The 25,573-nt window shown below is 46.2% G+C and overlaps 1 protein-coding gene across 1 annotated transcript; it reads left to right on the top strand.

Annotated features, from left to right (window-relative positions):
- LOC145412149 (uncharacterized) lies at positions 1 to 25,566 on the top strand. The gene is made up of 2 exons (XM_080282084.1): positions 1 to 197; positions 25,431 to 25,566. The coding sequence occupies exons 1-2, from the start codon at positions 1 to 3 to the stop codon at positions 25,549 to 25,551; spliced, it is 318 nt and encodes a 105-aa protein (XP_080138210.1). The 3' UTR covers positions 25,552 to 25,566.
- The last annotated feature ends 7 nt before the right edge of the window (positions 25,567 to 25,573 follow it).

Raw genomic sequence — 25,573 nt, 5'->3', positions numbered from 1 at the left:
ATGCTGAGCAAGGCAGGGAAAGGAGAGAGAGGCAGCGCGTGGTTGGACTCCTCGCTCCTCCCTCAGTTCAGTCTATCACCGTACCCCGTCACGAAAGGTTGTGCACCCTTTCAATCCCCACTCACAGAATCCAAGCGTCCCACACCACGAAACAAAACGAAGTGCTCCATCCAGCCATCCACACGCCCAGTCCACAGGTACTGCCCAGCTAAACATCAATCCACTTCGGGAAATATCAAAAGCGTGGGATTTACCTCAGCACGTGTGGCTCAGGTTAACGTTCGATTTCATGCACTGTGGCCTCGAGCAAAACCCTCCCAACACAGCCATAGCAAAGTTGAGGGTGAAGTGGAAAGTTGATCCGAGGGGAAACAAGGAAAAGGGAGAGAAGTGCCAGGAGGGAAAAGTTGGGAGGGAGTGCATAATGGGAGGGATTTGTAAAGGTACCTGTCGTGATGGAAGGAGCGAGTTGAGGGTCAAAGTGGAAAGTTGATCAAAGAGGAAACATGAAAAAGAGAGAGGTGCCGGGAGAGGAAGGTGGGGGAGGGATGGAATGATGGGAGGGATTTAGGAGGCTGATGATGTGGAAGGAGGGATTATGAAAGTTAAGGGAAAAATGGAAAGGAGGTAAAGGGAAAAGTGCTGGAAAGGAAGAGTTGATGGGATTGATATATAAGGGAAAGAGGGAGATGTGAAAGGGGAAAGGAAGTTGTGCTTGAGAAGGGTTGTTGGAAGGGTAAGGAGGCATAGACGGGTTGATGGGAAGGGTTGGTGAAGTAAGTGAGGAGAAGGAGAAATAGATGTAGAGGTGAAAGAGAAAAGGAAATTGATCTTTGAAGTATGAAGAGGGTAGAGAAATACTGGGAGGGTAAGGAGGCATAGAGGTGTTGATGGGAACGATTTATGTGACAGGAAGAATGATGGGGCGAAGGAAAGGAAGAAGGAAGTTGATTTGTTGAGATTCATGGAAAAGATAGAGAAGTGCCGGGAGGGTAATGAGGAAAGGAGTTGATGAGAAGGGATGGTGTGGAAAGTGATGTGGAGGGAGGGAAAGAGGAAGGGTCAGAAGGGAAGAGGACGATGATCAGAAGAGGAACATGAAGTGGGTGAAGCGTCGGGAGAGTGAAGAAAAGAGAGAGGTTTGATGGAAGGGGTTGATGCGGTTTAGAGACGCAGTAGGAAGGACAGAGGAAAAGATGGAAAGAAAACGGAAGCTGATTTGAAGGGACGGGTGAAACGAGGGGAGAGAGAAAGTGTCTGGAGGATAAGGAGAAAAGTTTAATGCGGCTGATGATGTGGTTAGGGGAAAGGAGGAAGCGACGGAAGGGGGAAGGAAGTTGATCTGTTTGCAAAGGTGAAAAGACGTGAGGGTAAGGAGGAAGGAAAGGGATTATGGAGAGGGGTGTGAGGTGAGTGAAGTAGAGGAGGGAGAGAAAGAGATGGAAAGGAAAGAGAAAAGCAGTTGTGGGAGAATATACGAGAGATGAAGCTGAGAATGGTTAACAGAGAGAGAGAGAGAGAGAGAGAGGGGGGGGGGTACCACGTAGATAGAAGACTACCCCTTTAGCCCGAGGACTTAATTTCCGAGTTTATTCTTGCTGATACCAGACGATTTCATTCCTAGAAGAATATTTTAGTGGTCTGGCTATCTGTCTGTCTGTCTGTCTACCCATAGCCAGACGCCTTAATCCTGAAAGGGGTGGCCACAAACAAATCACCTCCATGTCGCCCTGTCCTCTGCCATTTTTTCTGCTCTCCCTCCAATTCACATCCCCTCTTTCGTATGTCTTTCCACTCTGTCCCTCCAGCTCATCCTTGATCTACCCCTCCCACTCTCTCCCTCCACCTCGCTCACATACACTTCTCTAGTCAGTCTCTCACTCTCTGTCCTTTCCACACGAGCAAAGCATGTCAGAGTATTTCTTTTGTGGCTTTCATCCACATCCACATTAATACCACAACACTTCTTTACAAACTCAGTTGTCTGTTAGTCTCATCATGTAACTTCACACGAGCCTCTCACATAACTCATTTCTACCGCTCCTACCCTTGAGTTGTGTCCTTCCAATACTGTTAGTGACGGGGTAAATGAAAGTTGTTTGAAACCCATCCTTTTCGTCTTTTGAGCTGAATAGAATTGTCTTGTAAACGCATGAATGTTTAAAATGAAGTTCTTGGGCTGAAAGGTACAAGGATGGGGCGGGAAAAGATAGGGGGGTAAGGAGATACATAGTCAAAGGGAAGGGGAGAGAAGGGTGGTGGGAAGGGTGGCAAAAAAATTAACCTCTTCAATCTCACTACTTCATTGTTCATTTTCGAATCCACCATTTTTCTTCACCTTAAAGACGGACTTTTCGAGGTCGAGGGGCTTGATGTAGCGTTCATCAGCCTCTTTAATGCATTTTTGGGGAGTTAATTAATATCGTATGCTAGTTGGAGGAAGAAAATGGGGAATGCGTCACCGGATTCAAAAGGTTAAGTCGAAGTGGGGAGAGACAAAGGCAGGAAAAGATGGAATGGAGAGAGGCAAATGGTGGGAGTGGAAAGGAACAGTGTCAGAGATTTTTGTTACTACTCAGGCTCTTATGACTCACACTCAGCCGCACAAAATCGTCTGGCGTTAGCTGGACCCAAAGTACCAGAGAAGACGTGACTGGGATAAAAAGCAATGACAAGGATAATGATAAACAGCAAACCAGTGAAGGTGGATGTGAGTGAAAGAAAGTGCGCGCGGAATGGGAAAGATAGATAGCTCTCTTACAGTCGGGGCATCTCAAGTTTTGTATTCCAGGTAACGCCAGACGATTTTGTTAAGCAGAGAATGAACTATATTTAATATCTGTACTCCCTTCACACAATCTTCTTAAGCTTTGCAGGGATTGTTCAGCTGAATGTTTAGAGGCAGGGACGGTAAATGGAGATGGGAGGGGTGAGGTGGGAAGGTAGGGGTTCGCAAGGAGGGTACGGGGTGAGTTAGGAGGATAGGAGTGAAGTGGGGAGGGTATAGGTGAGAATGGGAGAGGTTGGAAGGATAGGAGTGAGGTTGGGAGGGTAGACGTGAGGTAGGGAGGGTAGGGGTGAGTGGAAAGGATAGGGTTGAGGCGAGGAGGGTAGTGGTGAGATAGTGTAGGGATAAGATGGGGAGGGAAGGGTTGAAGTGGGAAAGGTAGAGATGAAGTGGGGAAGGTAGGGGTGAGATGGGGAGGGTAGGGGTGAGGTAGGGTGGGAAGGGGTGAGTTGGGGAGGGTAGGGGTGAGATAGGTAGGGTAAGGATGAGATGGGTAGGGTACGGGTGAGATGGGTAGGGTAGGGGTGAGGTGGGTAGGGTAAGGATGAGATGGGTATGGTAGGAGTGAGGTGGGCAGGGTAGGGGTGAGTGGGTAGGGTAGAAGTGAGATGGCGTTGGTAGGGGTGAGTGGGTAGGGTAGAAGTGAGCTGGGGATGGTATGGGTGAGTGGGTAGGGTAGAAGTGAGCTGGGGATGGTATGGGTGAGTGGGTAGGGTAGAAGTGAGATGGGGTTGATAGGGGTGAGTGGGTAGGGCAGACGTGAGATGGGGTTGGTAGGGATGAGTGGGTAGGGTAGGGGTGAGATGGGTAGGGTAGGGGTAGGATGGGTAGGGTAGGGGTGAGATAGGCTGTACAGGGGTAAGATGGGTAAGGTAAAGGGTGAGGTGTGTAGGGTAGGGATTAGTGGGTAGGGTAGAGGTGAGATGGGTAGGGTAGGGGTGAGGTGGGTAGGGTAGGGGTAAGATGGGTAGGGTAGAGGTGAGATGGGAGGCTAGGGATGAGAGAGAGAGAGAGAGAGAGAGAGAGAGAGAGAGAGAGAGAGAGGCCAGACCTGGAATAAGGAAAAGTAGGATGGGACAAGAAGGTATGAAAGAGGAAGAGGGGATGGTGGAAAGGGCAGAGAGAGGGGGAAGAGAAGAATATGAAGGTCAGACTGAAAGAAATAAAAAAATGGGTTTGAGATGGGAGGGGAGAGGAGGAGAGAGTGGAATGAGAAAGGGAAGGGGAAAAGAGGTAGGTTGGATGAGGTAGGGGAGGAGAGAGGAAAGCAGGAGAGGAAGAGAATTTCGTGAGGTGGGGACGGGAGAGAAAGTGAGATGGGGTAGGTTAGGGGAGGGAAGGGGAAGGGAGGGGAGGCGAGGGAAAGATTGTGAAGTGGAGTGAGGAAGGCGAAGAGGGTCAGGTGGGGAATGTGGGATGGGAGGAGGGTCAAGTGGGGGTTAGGAGGGGGCAGGTGAAGCAGGGGATGGGAGGGGGGGTTAGGTGAAAAGGGAGAAGGGGAAACAGATGATCAAACGGGATAGGGAGGCGAAAGGAAGAGAAGGAAGAGAGATGGGGAGGGGACAGGAAGAGGAGGAGGAAGTGGGAAGGGGAGGATAGAGGAAGCTAAACTAGGGGAGGGGAGTGGAGGAGTGGCAAGAGAGGACGAGAGTACCCAATAAGAAGGGATTGGCCTTGTACAGAAACCCACTTAGCAGGGGGGGATATTGACCTGCAACGTGGTTATCCGCACCAGCGATCTTATTCATCTAACTCTCCCTTGCTGGCGTCTTGTCTAGAGTATCATTCCTGCAAAAACCAGACGATGTACCGTACTGTATTCACCCGAGAGTTAAGATAAAAGCCTGAGTGTTTTTACTGGTACAACAAACCTTCCGTGAGATGTTTTTTTTACCCACGTTGTGTCTTGGGGCCTGAGGACGTTGATGCCCTGGAGTAAGCTTCACGTGGATGAAAAACAAAAGAGGAAGGAAAGACACTTACCTCCTCCATCCTCAGCTAGGCAGGAACGCGAAGGAAAAACAAGATGCGTGTTGGAAAGGAGAGACATGAAAGCTGTTCTTAGGAGAAGGAAAAGAAAGTACTGTGATTTGTAGTATTTATGTTTTGTTATGTATGAGAGGGAAACCATACACAGAACACGACAATAATTTAATCGAAACCAATAACAGAACACGACAATAAATAGAGCGAAACCGCGAACAGAACACGACAATAATTAGAGCGAAATCATGAACAGAACACGACAATAATTAGAGCGAAACCTTGAACAGAACACGACAATAATTAGAGCGAAACCATGAACAGAACACGACAATAATTAGATCGAAACCACTAACAGAACACGACAATAATTACTATAATATCCCTCAGCCCTCAACTTTTGGCGATCCGGAACCTTGCTAATTATAACATACGGCTCAGTCCGACAGTATTGACAATTATTTGATGGATATATCTGAATTCAGGAAGAGGTGGGGTGGGTTGGCTGAGAGGAGGGGAGAGAGAGAGGGATGGAAGGGCGAGAGGAGGGGTGTGATGGGAGGGGAAGGACTGGCTGGCAGAGTGGGGAGAGAGGTTGGATGGGCAAGGTGACAGGCCAGAAGGAGGGTAGGAAAATTGCTATGACCAGTGAGGAGTGGGGAGGAGAAGGAGCAAGAGGGAAGAAAGAAATGAGGGTTGAGAGAGAGAGAGAGAGAGAGAGAGAGAGAGAGAGAAGGGGGAGAGGGAGGAAGGGAGGGAGAGGAATGGGGCAAAAAAGAGATAGAGAGGAAGGGGAGCGTGAGGGAGAGAGAGGATGAGAGCTAAGGGGGAGGGAGGCAGAGGAAGGAGGCAGGAAGGAAGGAAGGAGAGGAAGGGAGGTAAGAAGGAGTGCGCAGGAAGGGGGAAAGTTGAAGGGAGTGAGAAAGGGAGGAAGGAAGGGGGATAAGTGGGAGCTGCTGAGAGAATGTGAGGAAAGAGAGAAGAGAGAGGGAGGGGAGGCGATGAGAGAAAAGGAAGTAGTACTGGAGGAAAGGAGACAAAGGGAGAAAAGAGAAAGTGAAAAAATAAGGAAGAGGGAAGGAGTTAAAAGGAACTGGGAGGGAGGGAAGGGAAAGGAAGGGGGGCAAGAAGGAAGAATGGGGTTATATGAGGGTATGAAGAGGGAGAAAAGGGGGAGTGGAGGAAGAGAGAGAGAGAGAGAGAGGTGAGGAAATGGAAGGAGGGAGAGAGGGGTAGCATCCAGACCGCCTACGCCAAAACTCCATTTACCTCCACTTAGTGAGTCTAGTGGGGCCAAGGCTAGGGAGAGAGAGAGAGAGAGAGAGAGAGAGAACCCAATTGAGAGCAAGAGGCTGTGGAGTGGCAGTGTAATGGGCAAGGCGAATGTATAACAGGCACACAATAACAATATCTTCTCCTTTACTGCTTTCACCGCGGCTTGTTGCAAAATGAATAAGGCAGCATAAAATAAAATGAATAAACGCAGCTGGAATGGTGAGAGGTTAATGCAAGAATGCTGTACCGTAATATTTTTTGGATAATTACTTCATTTTACCACTGCAACACACACACACACACACACACACACACACACACACACACACACACACACACACACACACACACACACACACACACACACACACACACACACACACACACACACACACACACACACACACACACACACACACACACACACACACACACACCAACCAACCTCATATCTCCTATGGATTGCGAGTCACGATATATTCCGTCTGTCAAAACACACACACCGGCCCATTATTTTTTTTATCACCCTCAACATTTGCATTATCGCCACGCTCGAAAACACGTCTATATATCGGCAGGCGGAACTGTAATAAAAAAAAAAAAAAAGAAGACTGGGCACGATTTTTTACCATTTAACTCGATCAGGTGGAAAACAGGACAGATAAGTTAGGTAAGAGATGGTGTGTGGCGATATCAGAGGTGGTGGGGCGCTGGCTGGTGCTTCGGGGGGTGAAGGGGGTGAAGGAGGGGAAGGGAGGCAGGAGGGGAAGGGGAGAGTGGAAGGGAAACAGAAGGATGAGGGAGGAGGGGAAAGAAGGTAGGAGAATGAAGGAGGAGGGGAAAGGAGGCAGAAAGATGAAGGGGGAGGTGAAGGGAGGCAGGAGGATGAGGGGGGAGGGGAAGGGAGGCAGGAGGAAGAAGGGGTAGAGGAAGAGAGGCACGAGGAAGGGGGGGTAGAAAAGGGAGGGGCGAGGGGGGGGAGAGTGGAGGTAGGTGAGGAGAGATTGATGAAGATGGTGAAGGGTAGCAGTAGGATGAGGAAGACAGGAGTTTTGGAGAGTATTACGAGGTGGAAGAGGGAAGGGAGAGGAGGGAGAGAAGAAGAGAGCAGGATGAAGAAGAGAACAACGGAAGTAGAAGGATGAGGGAGAGAGAGGCGGCGGATGGAGAGGGAAAGGAGGCAGAAGAATAAAAGAGAGAGGGAGGGAGAGAAGGGAGAGGGGCAAAGAGGAGGATGTTGGGTTGCAAGAGGATGAGAGGGAGAGAGGTGGGAGGGTGGAAGGGGAAAGAGAAAGGGGGGGAAAGAAATGGGAAGGACGAGGAAGAGAAAACAGACGAGGCAGGAGGACGAGGAGAAGATTGAAGAGAGGTGAATAGGAAAAGAAGGTGGGGGGGGGGTTGAAGCAAGTAGGGAAAGGAGCGAGTGGGGATAGTGGTTGATGCTCTGATGCTGCTGGCCTGCAGGCTGAGGGGATGTGGGTGCAGGGGGGCTGAGAGAGGGGGATATGAAGATAAGGGCAGAGGCAGCAGGGTAGATGAGTTTGGGGCTGGGGAATGAGGGAGAGGTTGGGGGGTCAGGGAGGGAAGAGGAGAGAGAGGAGAGGTGATACTGGAAATGGTGAAGGGGGTAGGGGTGGTAGTGGTAGATGTTCCGACACTGCTGAAGGGGGGGGGGGTTGGAAGGAGGGGCATGGAGTGAAAAGGAGGCCAAGAGGGTGTGAGGAAAAGGGGATGAAGGAGAAGAGTGGTAGGGAAGAGAGGGGAGAGGTGGTGTGTTGAACTACGAGGCAAGGAAAAGTTTAGGAGAGGGGAGGGAAAGGAAGGACATATATATATATATATATATATATATATATATATATATATATATATATATGTTTACACATATATATACACATATATATACTGGAGAGAGAGAGAGAGAGAGAGAGAGAGAGAGAGAGAGAGAGAGAGAGAGAGCAGGAAAGCGAAGGGCGGAGGGAAGGAAAGAAGTCGTGAGACGGTTGGCGATATTGGAGATGCTGAGGATAGTAATGGTGGCTGATGTCCCGATACTGCTGAGGGGGAGGAGGCGTAGGGACCCGAAGGGAAGGGGAGGGGGACAAGGGTATAAAGGGAGGAAAGGGGAGAGGTGAAGGGAATGGGAGGGGAAGAGGGGTGGGGGAGGTAAGGGAGAGGTGATACTGGAGGCGCTTGGGTGTGGTGGTGATGCTTCGATACTGCAAGATAACGTGGAGGGGGATGTGCTGGGGGGCAGAAAGAGAGGCATGAGGACGAGGACGGAGAAGGGAGGAGAATAGGGGATAGGGGAAAGGAGGAAAGAGGAAGCGGGAAAGGGTGCCTGAGAAATGAGAGTGTAGGGCGAGAGGAACTGACATTAGAGTGAAAAGGCTACGGGTAGAAAGGGTGTTTGGAAGAGGGGAGAGTGCAGAAAAAAAAAAGAGAGGGAGAGATAATAAGAGTATAAGGTGTGAGAGACTGAAGGGTAGGGGGGTGATGGGAAGTGTAGAAAGATAGGGAACAACAGCAGATAAAAACAAAATGGCTGATTTAATAGAGGGGTAAGGAAGAAGTGGATGGATATATGAGTAAAAGAATAAAGGGAGAGTTGAGAAAATGATGAACACATAAGGAAAGAGGATTACTTTAGTACACCTGTTGGCTTATACTAGACAGCTCGTCTAAGGGTATGACTAGATTGCCAGGTTTTTGACAGGCATTGCAAAGCAGGAACATCATGCATTAGAGTATGCAAAGACTGGTGCAGAAATTATGTAGGGTAGGACGGAAGGAAAGCATACGGTACTACTGTTTTGGAACCTTCAGAAAATAAAAATATATTTTTTTTCCTGATTGACTGACGAGTTTTGTACACAACCCATCCTACTGGCCTGTTCCTGAAACATGAATTTGCATCTACTTATATCGTTAGACGTCTTGATCCACTCCTTCAGTCATTTATATCCAAACAGATTTATATGAAATCTTCTAATGAAACGGAAAAAATTGTTTTATCAGAGTAATCCTTGCAGGGGGACTGGGTGGTAATAATCATATATGTTGATCACAAAAAATCATGAAAACTGTTGCTCTAAAAGACGTCCGATTAATTGACTTGATAAAAGTCTGTCCACAGATAGACCTAACACCCAGTTACACACCTTTATTAGTCATACGTCAAAATTATACTTAAAAACCATCTTTTACGCGTGTAATTCTTGCTACCAGCTGACAGTTTAAGTATGTATAGGAGAGGAGTATCGAACTGTAAGGGTTAGAAGTACCCTTCATTAACCCCGTCACTACTACAGATTGTCCTAAGTTGAGTGAAATTGTCTGGTAGTGACAAGGAATAAATTCTTTCAGAGTAGCTGGCAGTTTCCGTGTAGTTAGTAAGCTTGTTCCACTCGTCCACTACTGTGTTACCAGACCTTGTTGTAATGCATCAGAAACTCTGTTCTTCCACCTTTCATTTCGGTTCAGTCTTCCATAAGATGAAACCTTTATCTTCAGTATTAAAGAGCACATTCGTTCATCATCTGTCTCTGTCACCGATATCTCACTTCCCCCTGATGTGTCGTGGAAAGATCATATTACAACACTTGCATAATGAGCTTCTCAGAGTGAAGATGTGTTGAACCGACTCATTACTTTTCTTTAACCCTGCAAATTTTGTGACTGTACAGGGACCGTACTGGCACCTTTGTACAGTAAAGTAGCGGTATATTTCTCATGTGTGGGGAGGCTCACCACTTTCAGGTCTTTTAAACAGATTGGAATAAGGTTTTCGTCTTACCTGCTACCCTCTTCTTGTTGATTCATCTTTACTCTCTCTCTCTCTCTCTCTCTCTCCTCTCTCTCTCTCTGGCCTTGGCCCCACTAGACTCACTAAATAGAGGTAAATGGAGTTTTGGCGTAACCGGTCTGGATGTTACCCCTCTCTCTCCCTCCTTCCATTTCCTAACCCCCCCCCCCTCTCTCTCTCTCTCTCTTTCTATACCCTTACATGTCCAGGCATCCCTAAATGAAAGGATCTTAACGCTGATCCTTCTGTGCTCAACTTGTTTGGGGAGAAAGACAATTTTTTACGGGCTCTTAGCTGTTGGTTCTTTCTTTACACACACACACACACACACACACACACACACACACACACACACACACAGAACACTTGCATATTTTTTCTTCCTTTTTCAGTTCAGCTCATCTAATACATAATCGTCTGCGCCTATTCCTACCTGGATAAAGTTGATGAGGAGAAGGTCGGTGGGATGGAAGGAGGGAGGAGAGGGAATGAGTGGTAGGGAGAGAAGAAAAAGGAGAGGGAGGGAGTATGGAGAGAGAATGAGGGGGAGGGAGGAGGAGGGGATGGTAAAGGAGGAAAGGAGAGGGAATAGAGGTGATGAAAGGAGAATGAATGAGAGTGAAGAAAAGAGAGTGAATGGGAGTGAGGAAGGGAGAAGGTATGGGAGGGAGGGAGGGAGAGAAAGTATGGGAGTGAGAAAGGAAGAGAGAATGAGGGTGAGGAAGGGAGAGGGATGGGAGAGAGGAAGGGAGAGGGAAAGGGCCGGAGGAAGGGAGAAGGAATGGGAAGGAGGAAGGGAGAAGGAATGGGAAGGAGGAAGGGAAATGGAATGGGAAGGGAGGAAAGGAAAGGTAATGGGAGGAAGGAGGGGAGGGAGAATGGAGAGAAGAGAGAGAGGAAATGGGTGTGATCGAGGAATGGAGAGAGAATGGGCTGGAGGAGAGGAGGAAGAGAAGTTAGTTTTGATAATGATTTAAGAGAGAGAGAGAGAGAGAGAGAGAAAGAAAGAGAGAGAGAGAGAGAGAGAGAGAATATCCATAATAATTAAAATGAATATGTATATGCATGCGTGTTAACTGAATGGATGGATGTGGGAGTGTTGTGTATACGTGAATCTAGATGCCTGTGTGTGTGTGTGTGTGTGTGTGTGTGTGTGTGTGTGTGTGTGTGTGTGATTTATATTCGTGTATACCCGTACCATGTGTGTAAAAAAGAACCCTCATGTTTCTGTGACGTACCGTAATGTACACCAATATCTTCTGTAATCATTATGAGAGAGAGAGAGAGAGAGAGAGAGAGAGAGAGAGAGAGAGAGAGAGAGAGAGAGAGAGAGAGAGAACAGGTGAAAGAAAGGTGAGGTATGGTTGAGAGCGGGAGAGAAGGAAGATAGTCTGGAGTTAAGGCACGTGTGTGAGAAACGGAGAGAGAGAGAGAGAGAGAGAGAGAGAGAGGATGGTACTGAAAGAAATAAAGAGGCTGAAGAAGATAGGAAGAGAAGGCTTGAGGAGGAGGAGGACGAGGAGGAGCGAGGGAGGGAGCAACGAAGGGTGAGAGGAATGCAGGTAAAGGCGATGGGAGCGAGAGAGGGAGGGAGAGAGGGAAACAATGGAGGGGGGGAAGGAGGGGGAGAGAAATACAGGTAAAGGTGAAGGGAGAGAGAGAGGGAGAAGGAAGGGATGGAAACAAGAAGGGGAGGGAAGGGGGAGAGAAATGTAGATAAAGGTGAGGGGAGAGAGATGGAGGGATGGGATGGATGCAAGGGAGGGAGGGGATGGAAGGAGGGAGAGAAGCAAGAGAGAGAGAGAGAGAGAGAGAGAGAGAGTGCAGGTAAAGGTGATGAGAGGGGAGTGGTCAAGGTCGATACCCTAGAGGATGGCCAGAGAGGGGAGTGGCAAGGGGAGGGTGGGTGAGGGGTAGTGATAGGAGGCTGGATGGAAGGGGGGAGAATGGAAGAGGGTGAGAGGAGGGGTAAAGAGAGGAGATGAAGCTGAGTGGGAGGGAGTGGAGGTGAGGGGATGGGTGGGAATGGAAGGGAAAGTAGGATGAGGGAAAATGATAAAAGATGTAAGTTGACAAAAAGGAAGGAGAAAAGAGGAAAAGGGAAGGAGAATGAGGGAAAGAGAAAGAAAGTGAAGGTAGGGGAGAGGAGGGGAAGGAGGAGGAAGGAAGGGGAAGGAAAAGGAAGATAGTGCAGGGGAATGTGAAAAGGGGAAGTAGAAAGGGTGACGAGGGGGAAAGGAGGAATGAAGAGTGGTGGGAGGATGAAGGGAAGGAAGAGATTTTATAGAGGAAAAGGGTGAGGGAGAAGGGAATGGTAGTAATATGAGGGGAAGCGAGGAGAGGGGAAGAGAGAAGATGAAAAGGGAAAGGAGTTGAGAGGAGGAAATGACAGATGTGGGTAATGAAAATAGGTAAAAGGATGTTGGGGGAAAGGAAAGTAAAAATGACGGGGATGAGGGAAGGGAGGGAAGGGGAATGGGAAGAGATAAAGGGTACTTGATGTGAAGGGTTCGAAGAGTGAGGTGGCCACTGAGAGTTATACCATCCATACCACACACACGAGTACACATCTTCATACCAGGTATATCAATAATAGGTAAGTTAAATAAAAGGTATGTGTATATTTTGACGACTGTTCAGGTGCGTATGGATAGCTCGGGAAATTAGCGTGTATTCAGCTTGGGTTATATTTGTTAATAATTTTTTGCTGGATGTCCATAACGATTGCATTCCTATCAAAATTGACGATAGATAGATAGATAGATAGATAGATTGATAGAGAGAGAGAGGGGGGGGAGGGAGTAAACCGACAGGATGATCAATATGTACCTACAGGAACTTTAATTGAGTGGTTCAGATTTAGTTTTAAATATTTAGGCCGGCGATCTCACACACACACACACACACACACACACACACACACACACACACACACACACACACACACACACACACACACAAATGGATTCGTACGCATATACAGACACATACACGTGTGTGTGTGTGTGTGTGTGTGTGTGTGTGTGTGTGTGTGTGTGTGTGTGTGGCGCGCGCGCTTATGACCGAGTGAGTGAACGGTTATGAATGTGTGAGTGAATGAGGGAGTAAGTAAATGAATGGCAATCATTTGTTTACAGAAGGAGCGAGAATTTGGATGATAAATGGCCATGAGTGTGTTAATGAATGAGAATGAATGTGCTAGTGAGTGAATCATTTTGAGCCAGCGAATGAGTGAAGTCAGTGAATGGGAGTCAGTATGGGAGTGGGTGAGAGAGAGTGATTTGTGAGTGAATGATTGGGTGAGTGAGTTAGTAAATGTGTATGTGTGAATATGAATAATCGAGGTAACAGAGTAAATGATATCACGGACAAGACTGGAGAGTAAATGAGCGAGCCTATGAATGCACGAAAGGGTGTGAATGAGCGAGTGAGTGAGTGAGAGAGAGGGGGAGAGAATGATTGAATTGGTCTGAGTGAGTAGTGAGCTGATGAATGAGGAAATGGTTGTAAGTAATCTGATGAATAAGTGTGAATGAGCAGGCGAATGGATGTAAATACGTGGTTAAGGATGACAGAGTGAGTAAATGTATATGAGAGAGTAAGTGAGTAAGTGAGTGAGCGAGTGTTAATGAATGAAAACGTAGGAGTAGTAAATGAATGGACAAGAGCACATGAATGAATGAATAAATGTGTGTAAATGAGTGAGTGAATGAATGAATGAGTGGGTGAATGAAGGGAGTGGGTTAGAAAGTAAGTGGATAGGTGTGAGTAAGTGACTAAGTGTAAGTGACTAAATGTGGCAATGAATACTAGTACTTGAATCAGTGTAGTAAGTGAATAAGCAGGCCAGTGAGTATATGAATGAATAAATGAGCGTAAGTGAGCGAGTAGGCGACTGGACAAGAGTGTGTAAGTGAATAAGTGAGTGTGAGTAAGTGAGAGAATAAGTGAATGAATACGAGCGTGTGAGTAAAGGATGTACATGAACAGATAGATGAGTCAGTGAGTGTGCGGGCGACTGGATGAGTGTGAGTGAGTGTATGAGTGAGTGTGTGCATGCGTGCCTCTCTAATATAAAGGTCATGTTATTTACCTAGAGCTGATCAATACAGGTGAGGCGGGCCTGTTCTTTGCACACCTGTCACCCCACACCTGTCACCTACACCCGTCATCCCCACACCCATACACCCACAGCCGTCACCCCACACCTGTCACTCCATACCTGTCACATACACATCACCCCCACACGTGTCACCCAGCACTTTTCATCCCACACCTGCCATTCCACACCCGTCACTTCAGTCCTGTCACCGCACTCTGGTCACATCACACCTGTCACCTACACCTGTCACTCCACATGTCACCTCATCTGTTATTCACACCTGTCACTTCACACTTATCACTCCACACCTGCCCAGTCATATCTGATAAAACGTAGCTCTGCCGTGTTCGAACTTTGATATTTGGTTCCCGATAACTCCTGATATATATATATATTTTTTTCACCAAAGAGAGTTCGTGCGCACTGAATGGGTTGAAATTAATCTCTATACTTCTTTCACTGCGATGGTAGAACTTAGGTCATATATTTTCGCTATTTCCTCACCATTTACTCACCAGTCAGATAGTTGATGCATTAATCATTTATCTACAACTGTCATTTTTATTTATTCTTGCCAGTTACCTCCAAACGATATTATTAAATGCAGGAGAGATTTTCCATAATGGAAAAAATTAGATATAGTACTCAGTAACTCCCTTTATACTATGGGGGAGTCCTAAATTGAAAAAGAAAATTGTCTGTCAGCTGCAGGAATAAACTACAGAAAGATATCACGCGACTGTAGAAGTTATTTACCACTCAACTGTTAATGTAATGATGTGTTAGTTCAGTTCTTGTTGCTAGCACCTAGTCCACTTTATTCAGTTTAGAAAAGACCTCGTACCTCAGGTGTTAATGAAAACTGTATCTAACCACTCTAGTATCAGAAGTCTCTCCAAAATCAAACAGAATCGTCATTAAGAAGCAGGAATATAATATATATGGCGTCCTTGGGCTGAAGGGGGTAAAGGGTTGAAGCGTAAATTCCTTTGTTGGCTTAGATCTAAGGGCTGCATTTTCGACATCTTAGCAGGATTTCTAACTCCCCTTCCTTACCAATTAATTTCTACTTAAGGAAAGTAAATGTCCTCTTGCGTGTAAGCCATGCACTATACTGCACTGTATATCGGTATTTTAAAGTATTAATTTATAGGCGTCCACAGTTAAAAGTATGGAACGTGTTCGAACGAGCAAGCTAAGTAATGTTATTTTAGCCAGAAGAAGCGTGCCATCCCACTTGCCTGATATTAATGCATATATTGCAATTTTGAGAGAAGTCAAATAATACGGTGCCAACCATATTAATTTTCCATAAGTGTTCCAGCAACGGCACAAGTTCTCTGTATGTGTAACAGTTTCTAAGATACTTTGGTTTTGGTGCTCAGTTATGATATTTTTCTAGGAATATTGTGGTGACTTCTGAGAAAGTCATTCACGTAACACCTATTACTTTTTCGTAAACTTTCCAACAATGTGCTCAGGTGCGGTGTAGCTTCAATAGCTGCCGGATGACTAAGTTTTGGTGCTGCGCTTTACCTCCCACCTTCCTGTGGTATAGTGTTCTCGTTCGCTCGCCGTGTTCGCTTGCTTGAACAGTTATAATTACAAGAAAGTACTAAGGTAACAGACGTAAAGTATATCGCAAAGGATGAGATTTAAGGGAGTCTTTTTAATTGACGAGGATATGGCCCACACACATGCTCCTAACCTTGGCTTCACACCTGTCCATTATCTTCATTATACACCTGCACCTCATCTTGGCCTCATTTATTTCCTTCACATGTACCACACCTATAACACCATTTGTCTTTGTCCTGTAATGGCTATCTTCCCTACGTGCCACATTACTTTCTTTGTACAGGGATGCCGTGGGTTTGGAAACGTGCAAATCTGAAGCATTATTTATTTATTATTATGTGTCTTAAACTGAACAAAGAATTGATCGTGATGCAGTATATTCTAAAACTATAATCGGCCTTTAGTACAAAAATGCAAAACTACGATATCTTTGTTTCAGATGCTGTAGAAACCCTGTGTACCGTGCATATCACATTAATATACACCTCACCACACCTGACATCCACACCCCAACACACCTGACATCCACACCTCCCACACACCTGACATCCACACCCACACACACCTGCCATCCACACCCACACACACCTGCCATCCACACCCACACACACCTGCCATCCGCACCCACACACACCTGCCATCCATACCTACACACACATGCCATCCACACCCACACACACCTGCCATCCACACCTCCACAAACATGCCATCCACACCCCCACACACCTGTCATCCACACCCACACACCTGTCATCCACACCCACACAAACTTGTCATCCACACTCCATACACCTTTCATCCACACGTCTGCCATCCATATTCCCACATCTTCCTTCCACACCACACACCTGCCATCCACCGTTTCACGTTTAGGCATCTGTCGTCCGCATCACATCTTCATGCCCACACCTTACGCTACACACTGTACATATTTTACACATCTCATACACACCTTCACGCCTTTTGCATATCTCTCCACATACCAGCCATCCACACATCTTTACACACACACACACACACACACACACACACACACACACACACACACACACACACACACACACACACACACACAAAATATACACCTAAGCACACGTCACCCACACTCCCACATCTGCCGCACACCTGCCTCTCCTCACGCGACCCCCACGCCCTCAGTTAGGCACGAAGGCATTAGGTCTCATTATTCCTAATTAACACCACCTCCTTAATCACGCGGTGCCTCATAATAGCTGCTTCAATTAGTCACTTAGTTCCTTCGGTTACCTCACGGGGTCATTACAGCTATTTTGCTCAAGGTCTGGAGTAGTTAAGTGTTAATTAGTGGTGATTTCTGAATTAAGTGGATTATTTTCTAAGCTACCGAGGATGAAGGCTTGCTCATTATGCCTTACATCGTTGCTTCCCCCCCCCTCCCTTCCTTTCCCTCCCAACTTTCCCTACTTTCCCTCCCTTTCTCTCTCCCCCCTTCCTTCACTTAGTTGTATAATACAGCCATACTTTCTGCCTGTTTCATACCTCAAGAGGGTCCAGGTCTGGCCGAAATTGCTGTATCTTGACAGTAATCAGCGTTTCCATAATTATGTGGGTACAGCATAATTCTTCCTATTGCAGTTTCTTGGTGTCCGTGTGTCAGTGTGTGTGTGTGTGTGTGTGTGTGTGTGTGTGTGTGTGCGCGTACACTCTGGCATCTCAAAAACGAATCGATGGAAAAGATGAGGGTAATCATGATGGTCCTCCGTATCAACGGCTGGAGCTCCTCCATGATGGTGGCTAAAAATGTGGTTGTAGGAAAAAAGAAGTTATGCCGGACATATTAAACCTGGGTATCGTTTACCGTAGATTTATTTCCATCTGCTATGGGAATAAAACTGGAATTTTCTGTTCAATGTTGTCGATCCTGTCATACGTAACTCCCTTTGCTGATAATTAAATGTCAGATTCGTATCAGTCGTATTTCCGAACTATGATTAAATTTTTTTCCCGAAATTACAAAACGGACATTTGGAGGTAAAAAATCCAGGGAAACTTAAAAATGTTTCTTACTCTGCAGATCATGAAATATCCCAGGGACCGAATATTCAGCCCTGATTTTCGATGTTTATGGCCGGATAAGGACGAACATTGCTGCAGCTGATTGGCCTGTGACGAGAATGAACAGAACTCTTTGAAAATTCCAGTCATTGTATCTGAGGATTTTAGTTGCCCAAACATTTGTGCTGGTTAGAACGAATATGATACATGGGGAGAGGGTAAGAGTGTGTACAAATAATATCTCTTTGATCTTGTTTTGCAGACACACACACACACACACACACACACACACACACACACACACACACACACACACACACACACACACACACACACACACACAACGTTGGCCAAGGTATTATGAGGTAAAGTAAGTGTGGTGATGGATGGCGGGATGGAGGATGCATCAAGAGAACACACAAGGACATCTCCCCCAGCGACGCCACGCCCCGCCACCAGTTGCTTAGGGACTCACACTTCCTCCCTCTCTCTCTCTCTCTCTCTCTCTCTCTCTCACACACACACACACACACACACACACACACACACACACACACACACACACACACACACACACACACACACACACACACACACACACACACACACACGTTTACAAGCATTCACGAGCTTTTCCAACACACACTCGCACACACCCTCCTCCACACACTTTCGTTCCCTTTATCCTCTCCTCCCCTACACACACCATTACACCTCAACACACTCACCCCCCCCCTTCCCCCCACACATTCCCCCATGGCGCTACACACACTTACGCCCTCCAACACACTCACACTCCTTCCCCCCCACGCACTTACATCTTCCTCTTTGTTCAGCACACACATGCCCCTTGAATAGAACGGGGTGAGGCGCTGGTGGTGGAGGAGACGCAGGTAGAGTGAGGGAGAAAGATGGTGAGGTGAGGGTGAAAGAGGGGTGGTGCTGAGGGGGAAGGGAGCGACGAAAAGATGAGGGAGGGGAAAGATGGTTGGACTGGGATGTGATGAAGTGAAGGAAGCGATGTTGATAAAGGAGACGAGAGAGAAAACAGTGAAAGGGAGAGACTTGTGAATGACAGGTTGAGAGACTGAGTAACGGGAGGGGGAGAGGCTGTGATGCTGGTAGGGGTGAAGGCAGATTAGGAGGAGGGGGAGAGGCAATCTAAGAGAGGGGAGAGACACATGGAGGGGAGAGGGAAGGGGAGAGATTAATGTTATAAGAAAGACTGTTGGGTTGTGGTGTGGTGAGGTGAAAGCACGTGATGTAGCTGGGAAGGAAACTGGTGGAGAGAGAGAGAGAGAGAGAATATAAGGAAGACAAAAGAAGCGTAGGCGAGGACGAGGGTGTGGTAAGGGAAGTGGAGGGGAGACTGATGTGTAGTGGAGAGTGGGTGGTGTGGGAGAGGAGTGGCAGGGCTGTGAGATGGTGGTGGTGTGGTCTTGGTGATGGTGGTGATGGCGGTGGTGGTGATGTAGTGGTAGGACTGAAATGCTGGTGATGGTGTGTGGTGATGCAGGTACGTGATGTTAGTGTGTTGGTGGTGTAGGTGTGATGATGGTAGATGTATGGTGATGGTGTGGTGGTTGTGGTGGCGGTGGTAGTGGTTCTACTGGTGGTGATAATGGTGTAGTGGTGGTAGTGTTTATGTAATGGTGATGGTGGTAGTGTGTTCTAGTGGTTGTATATTGGTGGTGTTGTGATGGTGTGGTGTGGTTGTATTGTGACGGTGTTGGTGGTGTGATGTTGATGTGGTGGTGGTGTTAGAGTGATGATGATGATGGTGTGGTGGTGGTGTTGGTGTGGTGGTGGTGTTGGTGTGGTGGTGGTGTTGGTATGGTAGTGGTGGTGGTGTGGTCGGGGTGGTAGTGGTGGTGGTGTGGTCGTGGTGATGTGGTGTTGGTGTTGGTGTGGCGGTGTAGGTGTGGTGGTTTTGTTGGCTTAGTGGTGGTGCTGGTGTTGGTGATGGTGTTGGTATGGTGTTGGTGTTGGCTGGTAGTGCTGGTGCCCGCTTGGTGGTGGTGCTGATGTTGGTGTGGTGGTGATGGTGGTGTGGTTGGTGCTGTGGTAATCGTGATGTTTTTGATGCGGTGGTAGCCGTGGTGTTGATGGTACAATGGTAGTAGTGTTGTGCTTGTGTGGTGGTGGTGGTGTGGTGTTAGTGTGGTGGTGGTGGTGTGGTGTTAGTGTGGTGGTGGTGGTGTGGTGTTAGTGTGGTGGTGGTGGTGTGGTGTTAGTGTGGTGGTGGTGGTGTGGTGTTAGTGTGGTGGTGGTGGTGTGGTGTTAGTGTGGTGGTGGTGGTGTGGTGTTAGTGTGGTGGTGGTGGTGTGGTGTTAGTGTGGTGGTGGTGGTGTGGTGTTTGTGTGGTGGTGGTGGTGTGGTGTTAATGTGGTTGTGGTGGTGTGGTGTTTGTGTGGTGGTGGTGGTGTGGTGTTAGTATGGTGGTGGTGGTGTGGTGTTAGTGTGGTAGTGGTGGTGTGGTGTTAGTGTGGTGGTGGTGGTGTGGTGTTAATGTGGTGGTGGTGGTGTGGTGTTTGTGTGGTGTTAATGTGGTGGTGGTGATGGTGGTGGTGTGGTGTTAATGTGGTGGTGGTGATGGTGGTGGTGTGGTGTTAATGTGGTGGTGGTGGTGTGGTGTTAGTGTGGTGGTGACGGTGTGGTGTTAGTGTGATGGTGGTGGTGTGGTGTTAATGTGGTGGTGGTGGTGTGGTGTTAGTGTGGTGGTGGTGGTGTGGTGTTTGTGTGATGGTGGTGGTGTGGTGGTGGTGGTATGGTGTGTGGTGGCGCGGAGGTGATGGTGTGGTGATAGTGATGGGATTGGTGTCATAACGGTGATACTGGTGGTAGTGGATTTGATTATGGAGTTGTGTAGTGATGCTGTTGATGCAGTGATGATGTTTGCTTGGTGATAATGTTTGTATTGTGGAGGTGTTGGTGCAGTGACGTGCTTGTGTGATAGTGGAGATGATGTGGTGGAAACGCGGGAGAAAAGAGTGGCGGAGGAGTGAAGGAGAAATGAAAACGGGATGGCGAATGCGGCTAGAGGAAAAGTGACAGTAAATGTTTAGTTGTGCTGAAGAGAGCATGTGTGGGAATGTGAGGGGTGAGGCGATGGCTGGTGTTGTTAGGGGAGGGATGGCCGAATGAAAGGACTTGGTGCCATTTAAGTAACAAAAGACTGATTAGCTCCCTTATTTTCGGCACAACTCGGATATTCTGTTCGGCTAACACTAGACGATTTTGTTCTGCTAAGAAAGGATGATAGGTGCGTGAGAGTGTTACTACGGTCACCAATAACTCTCATGGTCAGGAAAACTCTTGTACACGATTCCAGGCAAAGCTGGATGATTCTGTTTAGCTAAGAGTGAATTCTAGAGGCATGAATATTAATATCAGACTGTGAAAGCAAAATATCATGAAGGTGATCGTGTTCTAGGCCCGTGTATAATTAATTAAAAGGGATAACAGCTAGTTACTACCATGACGTCTTTCTGTATTTTATTCTTGCTATCTGCGGACGATTCTTCATAACTTTAGAAAAACTTTTTGAACTGAAGAGAATGGAGGCAGCTTTCCTTACCCACTGAGTACAAAGCCCCTTCTTACAGTTAAATCAAGAAATGTTAGATCTGTTTTGCATTAAGTGAAGGCATGTTTTTGGTAAGATACGGTAATTACCTCTCTCCAGAGAAGTGACTAGAGGTTAATTTGTTATGTGTATTACAGCAAGGTAAGTAAATAATCTTCTGACCGTAAATGATGTAGACTACAAGACCGTAGTCTCAAGTCCTACGCTGGAGTGGAGTAATCTGAATTGGCTGTTACCATTTTTTCTAATGCCGTATCGTATATTTTTGCCACTTCATGGGTATGGTTCAAATAATGAAAGATGAAAATAGATATTAAGATACTTCCCAGCAAAAGTTTCATAAAGATTAATCCATTTTTGTACATTAGTGACAAAAATATATACCAGTTACCTTGATGAGCAATAGGGTGTAGGGTGAAGAGAGGAAGATGGGGTGAGTAGCATGATGGAGAATGATAACTGCAGGCAAACCATCAAGGATCATATTATCGTCAGAATAGGAGGTTTTGTAGCACTTCTTTTATATTCCCTTGTATGCTGATTTATGCGGTGTCGAGGGTAAAAAAAACATAAATAACCCACAAGAAAATGATGTGAAGTGGAACATGAAAAAAATTAGAAGAGAGACCTGTGCAGTGAAGGGGGAGGATATTCGCCGGCTTAGACGTACAGAAATGACAATGATTAGGTGGATGTGTAGTGCGTCCCTGCGTGCAAGGTCTGGGAGGGCTGGGTTCACGATGGAAGAGTTGAGAGGTAGGATGGGACTGGAGTGTATTGGTGTTGTGATGAGGAGAGGTAGATTGAGATGGTTTGGACATGTGGAGAGGATGGGGGATGATAATTGGGTGAGGAAGTTGAGAAGTGTTAATACTGGGGGTGGGGTTGAAAACGAAAACGCAAACGAGAGAGGTGCTAAAAAGTGTCTTAAGCTGACAAAAATGCGGCTTAGGTTGAAGAGAGGAGGCAGAGACAAAAGAGGGAGGCTGGACGCAGAAAATGCTGGCACAATGGAGAAAGGGCATTGGAAGTGGAGAGAGAGAGAGAGCAAAACTGGGGGAAATTGAAAAAGACAGTTGGAGAAAATGAAATAAATGTTAAAAAATGGGCATCTTTAATTGATAGAGAGTGTAAACAAATACAGGTGCAATAAAAAAAAAAACTTGAACAATTGGCGGGCAGGTGTAAAAGAAAGGACGAGGAAAATAAAGAGGTACGATGAAAAAAAAAATAGAGAGAGAGAAGAAGAAGAACTGAAGAGAGCGAAGCAGGATGAAAAAATAGAGAAGGAAAAACCAGGAATGAAGGAAATAATAACGCTACATAAAGGAAGGGGAAAAGGGGCAGAAAAAGGGAAAGATGAAAGGCGAGAGTCAGGGAAAAAAGCTAAAAAAAAGGTGATGATGAAGCGAGAGTTTAGAGAAAGGAAACACGTAGGTCAGAAATGGGTAGATGGAAGTGAAAGAAAGCGAAAAGGGAGACAGAGAAATAGGAAGAAGTGGAGTGAGTGGTACGGAAAAAATGAAATATAAGATAGGAAGATAGGAAAGGGCTGGGGAAGGTAGGAATGAAGAAAAACGAAGATGTAAATTTAGAAAGAGAAGAAGCAGCCAGAGAATGGAAAAGAGATTGGAGAGAGGAGAGGAGAAAAAAGTGAAAATGCAGAGGGAGAGAGAGAGAGAGAGAGTAATCAAGGTAGAATGAACACTCACATGAAAGGTGAGAAGGCTTTGGGGTGTTTAAAATCACAGTAGATGGATAGATAGGTGGATGGATGGGTGGATAGATAGACAGCTAGATAGATGGATAGTGAGATAGATTGACTGATGAGAGAGAGAGAGAGAGAATGCAAGACAGTAAAGTTTAAATTCAGTGAGAAAAAGAGCGTTAGTATAAAAGTTAGATCACCCAAATAGAAACAAAAGAAAAGCTAAAAAACAATCAGGGTTGGGTTTTAAGGCGAAGAAAGACTCAAGACTGGAGAGGAGATTAAGGGGAGGGAGGTGGGAAGAGCTCAGGGAAGGAGGAGAAAAGAGAGAAAAGTGATTACGAGAGGGGCTTTTGCTTTGGGAGAGTGGCAGAATAAGAGGCTGAGGAATAGAGTCGGGGGGAAGCGAGAAATGGCCTACTGTGGATGAAGATGGAAGAATTATAAACTTTATTTCCTTCAGTTCGATGAAATATTTATTGATTTATTCTTGTTGCCGGTTGGACGCTGTGGTAGGTGGTGACGACCATCATCTACAACTTGATGTAGGCTAGTGCAGCCTGCTTCTTCCTTCACAGTTATCATTCTGTTTATGTCTTCCCTCCTCTCTTCTCTTTTCTTCCTGTCATTTTATATTACTCTTCTTTCCAGTTCACGTGGCTCTACACTGAGTGACCAACCTAACGGTTTCCTGAAATCTATGAAACCATTTACAACGCTATGTGGTAACCATATGACCAGATATGGGGGTGATGTGAAACCTGCTGAGGTGCCCCTGTTAACTTGGTGGATAGACGCAAATGCAGCGTCCATCCAGGAACCAAATCTTAATACTTTTCCCCGCGTCTCGTGACCGAGACGAATTTATTCAAGTCTATCCTAAGCTGAAGCTAGATCGTCAGGAAACTGCAATAATATCCGGATAACAAAAGTAGTGAAGTAAGAATTACGAACGAAGCACTGTACTGTACACTTACTGTTATCTTTTCTGTCCATGTTTGTGGTGCCAAAGTATAATAATATATCTAATTTCAGTCTTTCTCATACATAGCTGGTCCTTGGTCAGTGCTTTCAGTGTCAGTTAGACGCAGTACTATACAGCTGTTTTCACATGAAGATCCCTAGCCCTTCTTTAGATCAATTACTGTATAGTTAAGTCCGACTTATAACCAAATAGGCAAGGAGAATCATCCCTCATACAGAGAAAGTTCACAGGATTTCATGCATCCAAGACTCGGTATTCAGGTAGTTGCATAGTTTGACAAACCGACTACAGTTCAAGTCACACACTCATTTTTCCGGCCAATATTTCTGATACAAATGCTACGTACTATACATCTTCAGCCTTTCTATAACTAGTCATAGTTTTCGTTTGCTTTGCCAAAGTCTCTTTCATAGTCTCATACACACTCACCCTTGTTCTGTCCACCTCTTTAGTTGTTGTTATTGTGGTCCCAGGTTCATCTGAAACGCGAACCGAGTGGAATGCAGATTTAAGCTGCCCTTCTGCAGTCCAGCATCCTCGTTTTGGGGAATGGGGATGTAGTTGATGGACGTTTGTATTACAGGGCAATGGAGTCACCCTGTTATGTCGGTGCCGCACATAGTGTCCTTCTTCCGTACCCCAGCTCCTTCATACAAAAGTTAAGTTATACACAGCAGGTCAGCTTTGTCTCGTTTCTTGCCTACGAACTCAGGTGTTCAGTGTCGAAATGAAAGGATCTCGAATTTTCCTTTTTTGCCTGATTTCTCTGGAATGAAGAGTTGGGAGGATGGATGAGACTGGAATGAATTAGCCTTGTTTATGAGGAGAGGTAGATTGAGATGGTCGGGGCATGTGGATGGATGGAGGATGACATTTGGGTGCGGAAAGTGAGAAATGCGAAAGTCAGGGGTAGGGGTGCGAGAAGCAGATCAAATAAAGACCTGGTACGACGCCATAGAGTGTGATCTTAGGGGTAAGGGACTGGATACGGAGGCTGCTAGAGATGGAGCAATGTGGAGAACAGCTATTAGGTGACCAAGGCCGACGAATGCAAGCATTTTGGAGCCTTTATAAACGATGAACAATAAACGAATGATAATTCCAGACGTTCTTTGGTATTTTCGTGAAACAAAATGACCATCACGTTTCCATCATACCAAAAAATTCTGTAGCTTTCAGTCTTGATTTCTGTTGCTGTGTCCACGCATAATCTTAAGCTCACTCGGAAGGCAGTCCTTCAAAAGTGAGCTTAGTAGTGTTATGCTGCATTTCCTCTTGTGCCATGTAATCATTAATGCAAGTATCAAAATACAGCCGAAGTGTGCAGTGAAATTAAAAAATAATTGTCATCCTTGACACTTGGTATCAGAAAGGTCAGAGGGATAGATATGTTTTTAAAGCAAACCAGTCTCCCTTTCAGTGCACTTTCGGTTTTTCAATCACCTTTCCTCCCACAGTGTTCTCTTCCATAATTCACAGTCCATTCTTTAATGCTTGTAGAGCATTGGTGCTGATTTGAAATGCTTTTATGGACATTTTCTTGCTGTGAAATGGTTGCATAATATCACATTTCTATTTTATTTCAGACTAAGTGAAGATAATACCAGGAACTACCGAGTGCTGAGGCGTGAGGACGATATTCACAGCTTCAGGAGTGAAGGTGTGTACAAGTGGAGCCAGCCGAGACTAGCGATGTACTGTATGTAGAGAAGTTCGAGTGTAGTGGAGT

Source organism: Coenobita brevimanus, chromosome 92 (genome assembly GCF_032717465.1).
Source record: "Coenobita brevimanus isolate Jiangsu-jjx chromosome 92, ASM3271746v2, whole genome shotgun sequence".
NCBI classification, from domain to species: domain Eukaryota; kingdom Metazoa; phylum Arthropoda; class Malacostraca; order Decapoda; family Coenobitidae; genus Coenobita; species Coenobita brevimanus.
The sequence above is the reverse complement of the archived record's forward strand: the minus strand, read 5'-3'. Positions and strand labels throughout refer to the sequence as shown.

Bases quoted from the DNA above. Each gene is read 5' to 3' on its own strand.
- LOC145412149 (XM_080282084.1), top strand. From the start codon at position 1: ATGCTGAGCAAGGCAGGGAAAGGAGAGAGAGGCAGCGCGTGGTTGGAC. The intron at 198-25,430 runs GTACTGCCCAGC...ATTTTATTTCAG, and splicing joins TCCACACGCCCAGTCCACAG to ACTAAGTGAAGATAATACCA.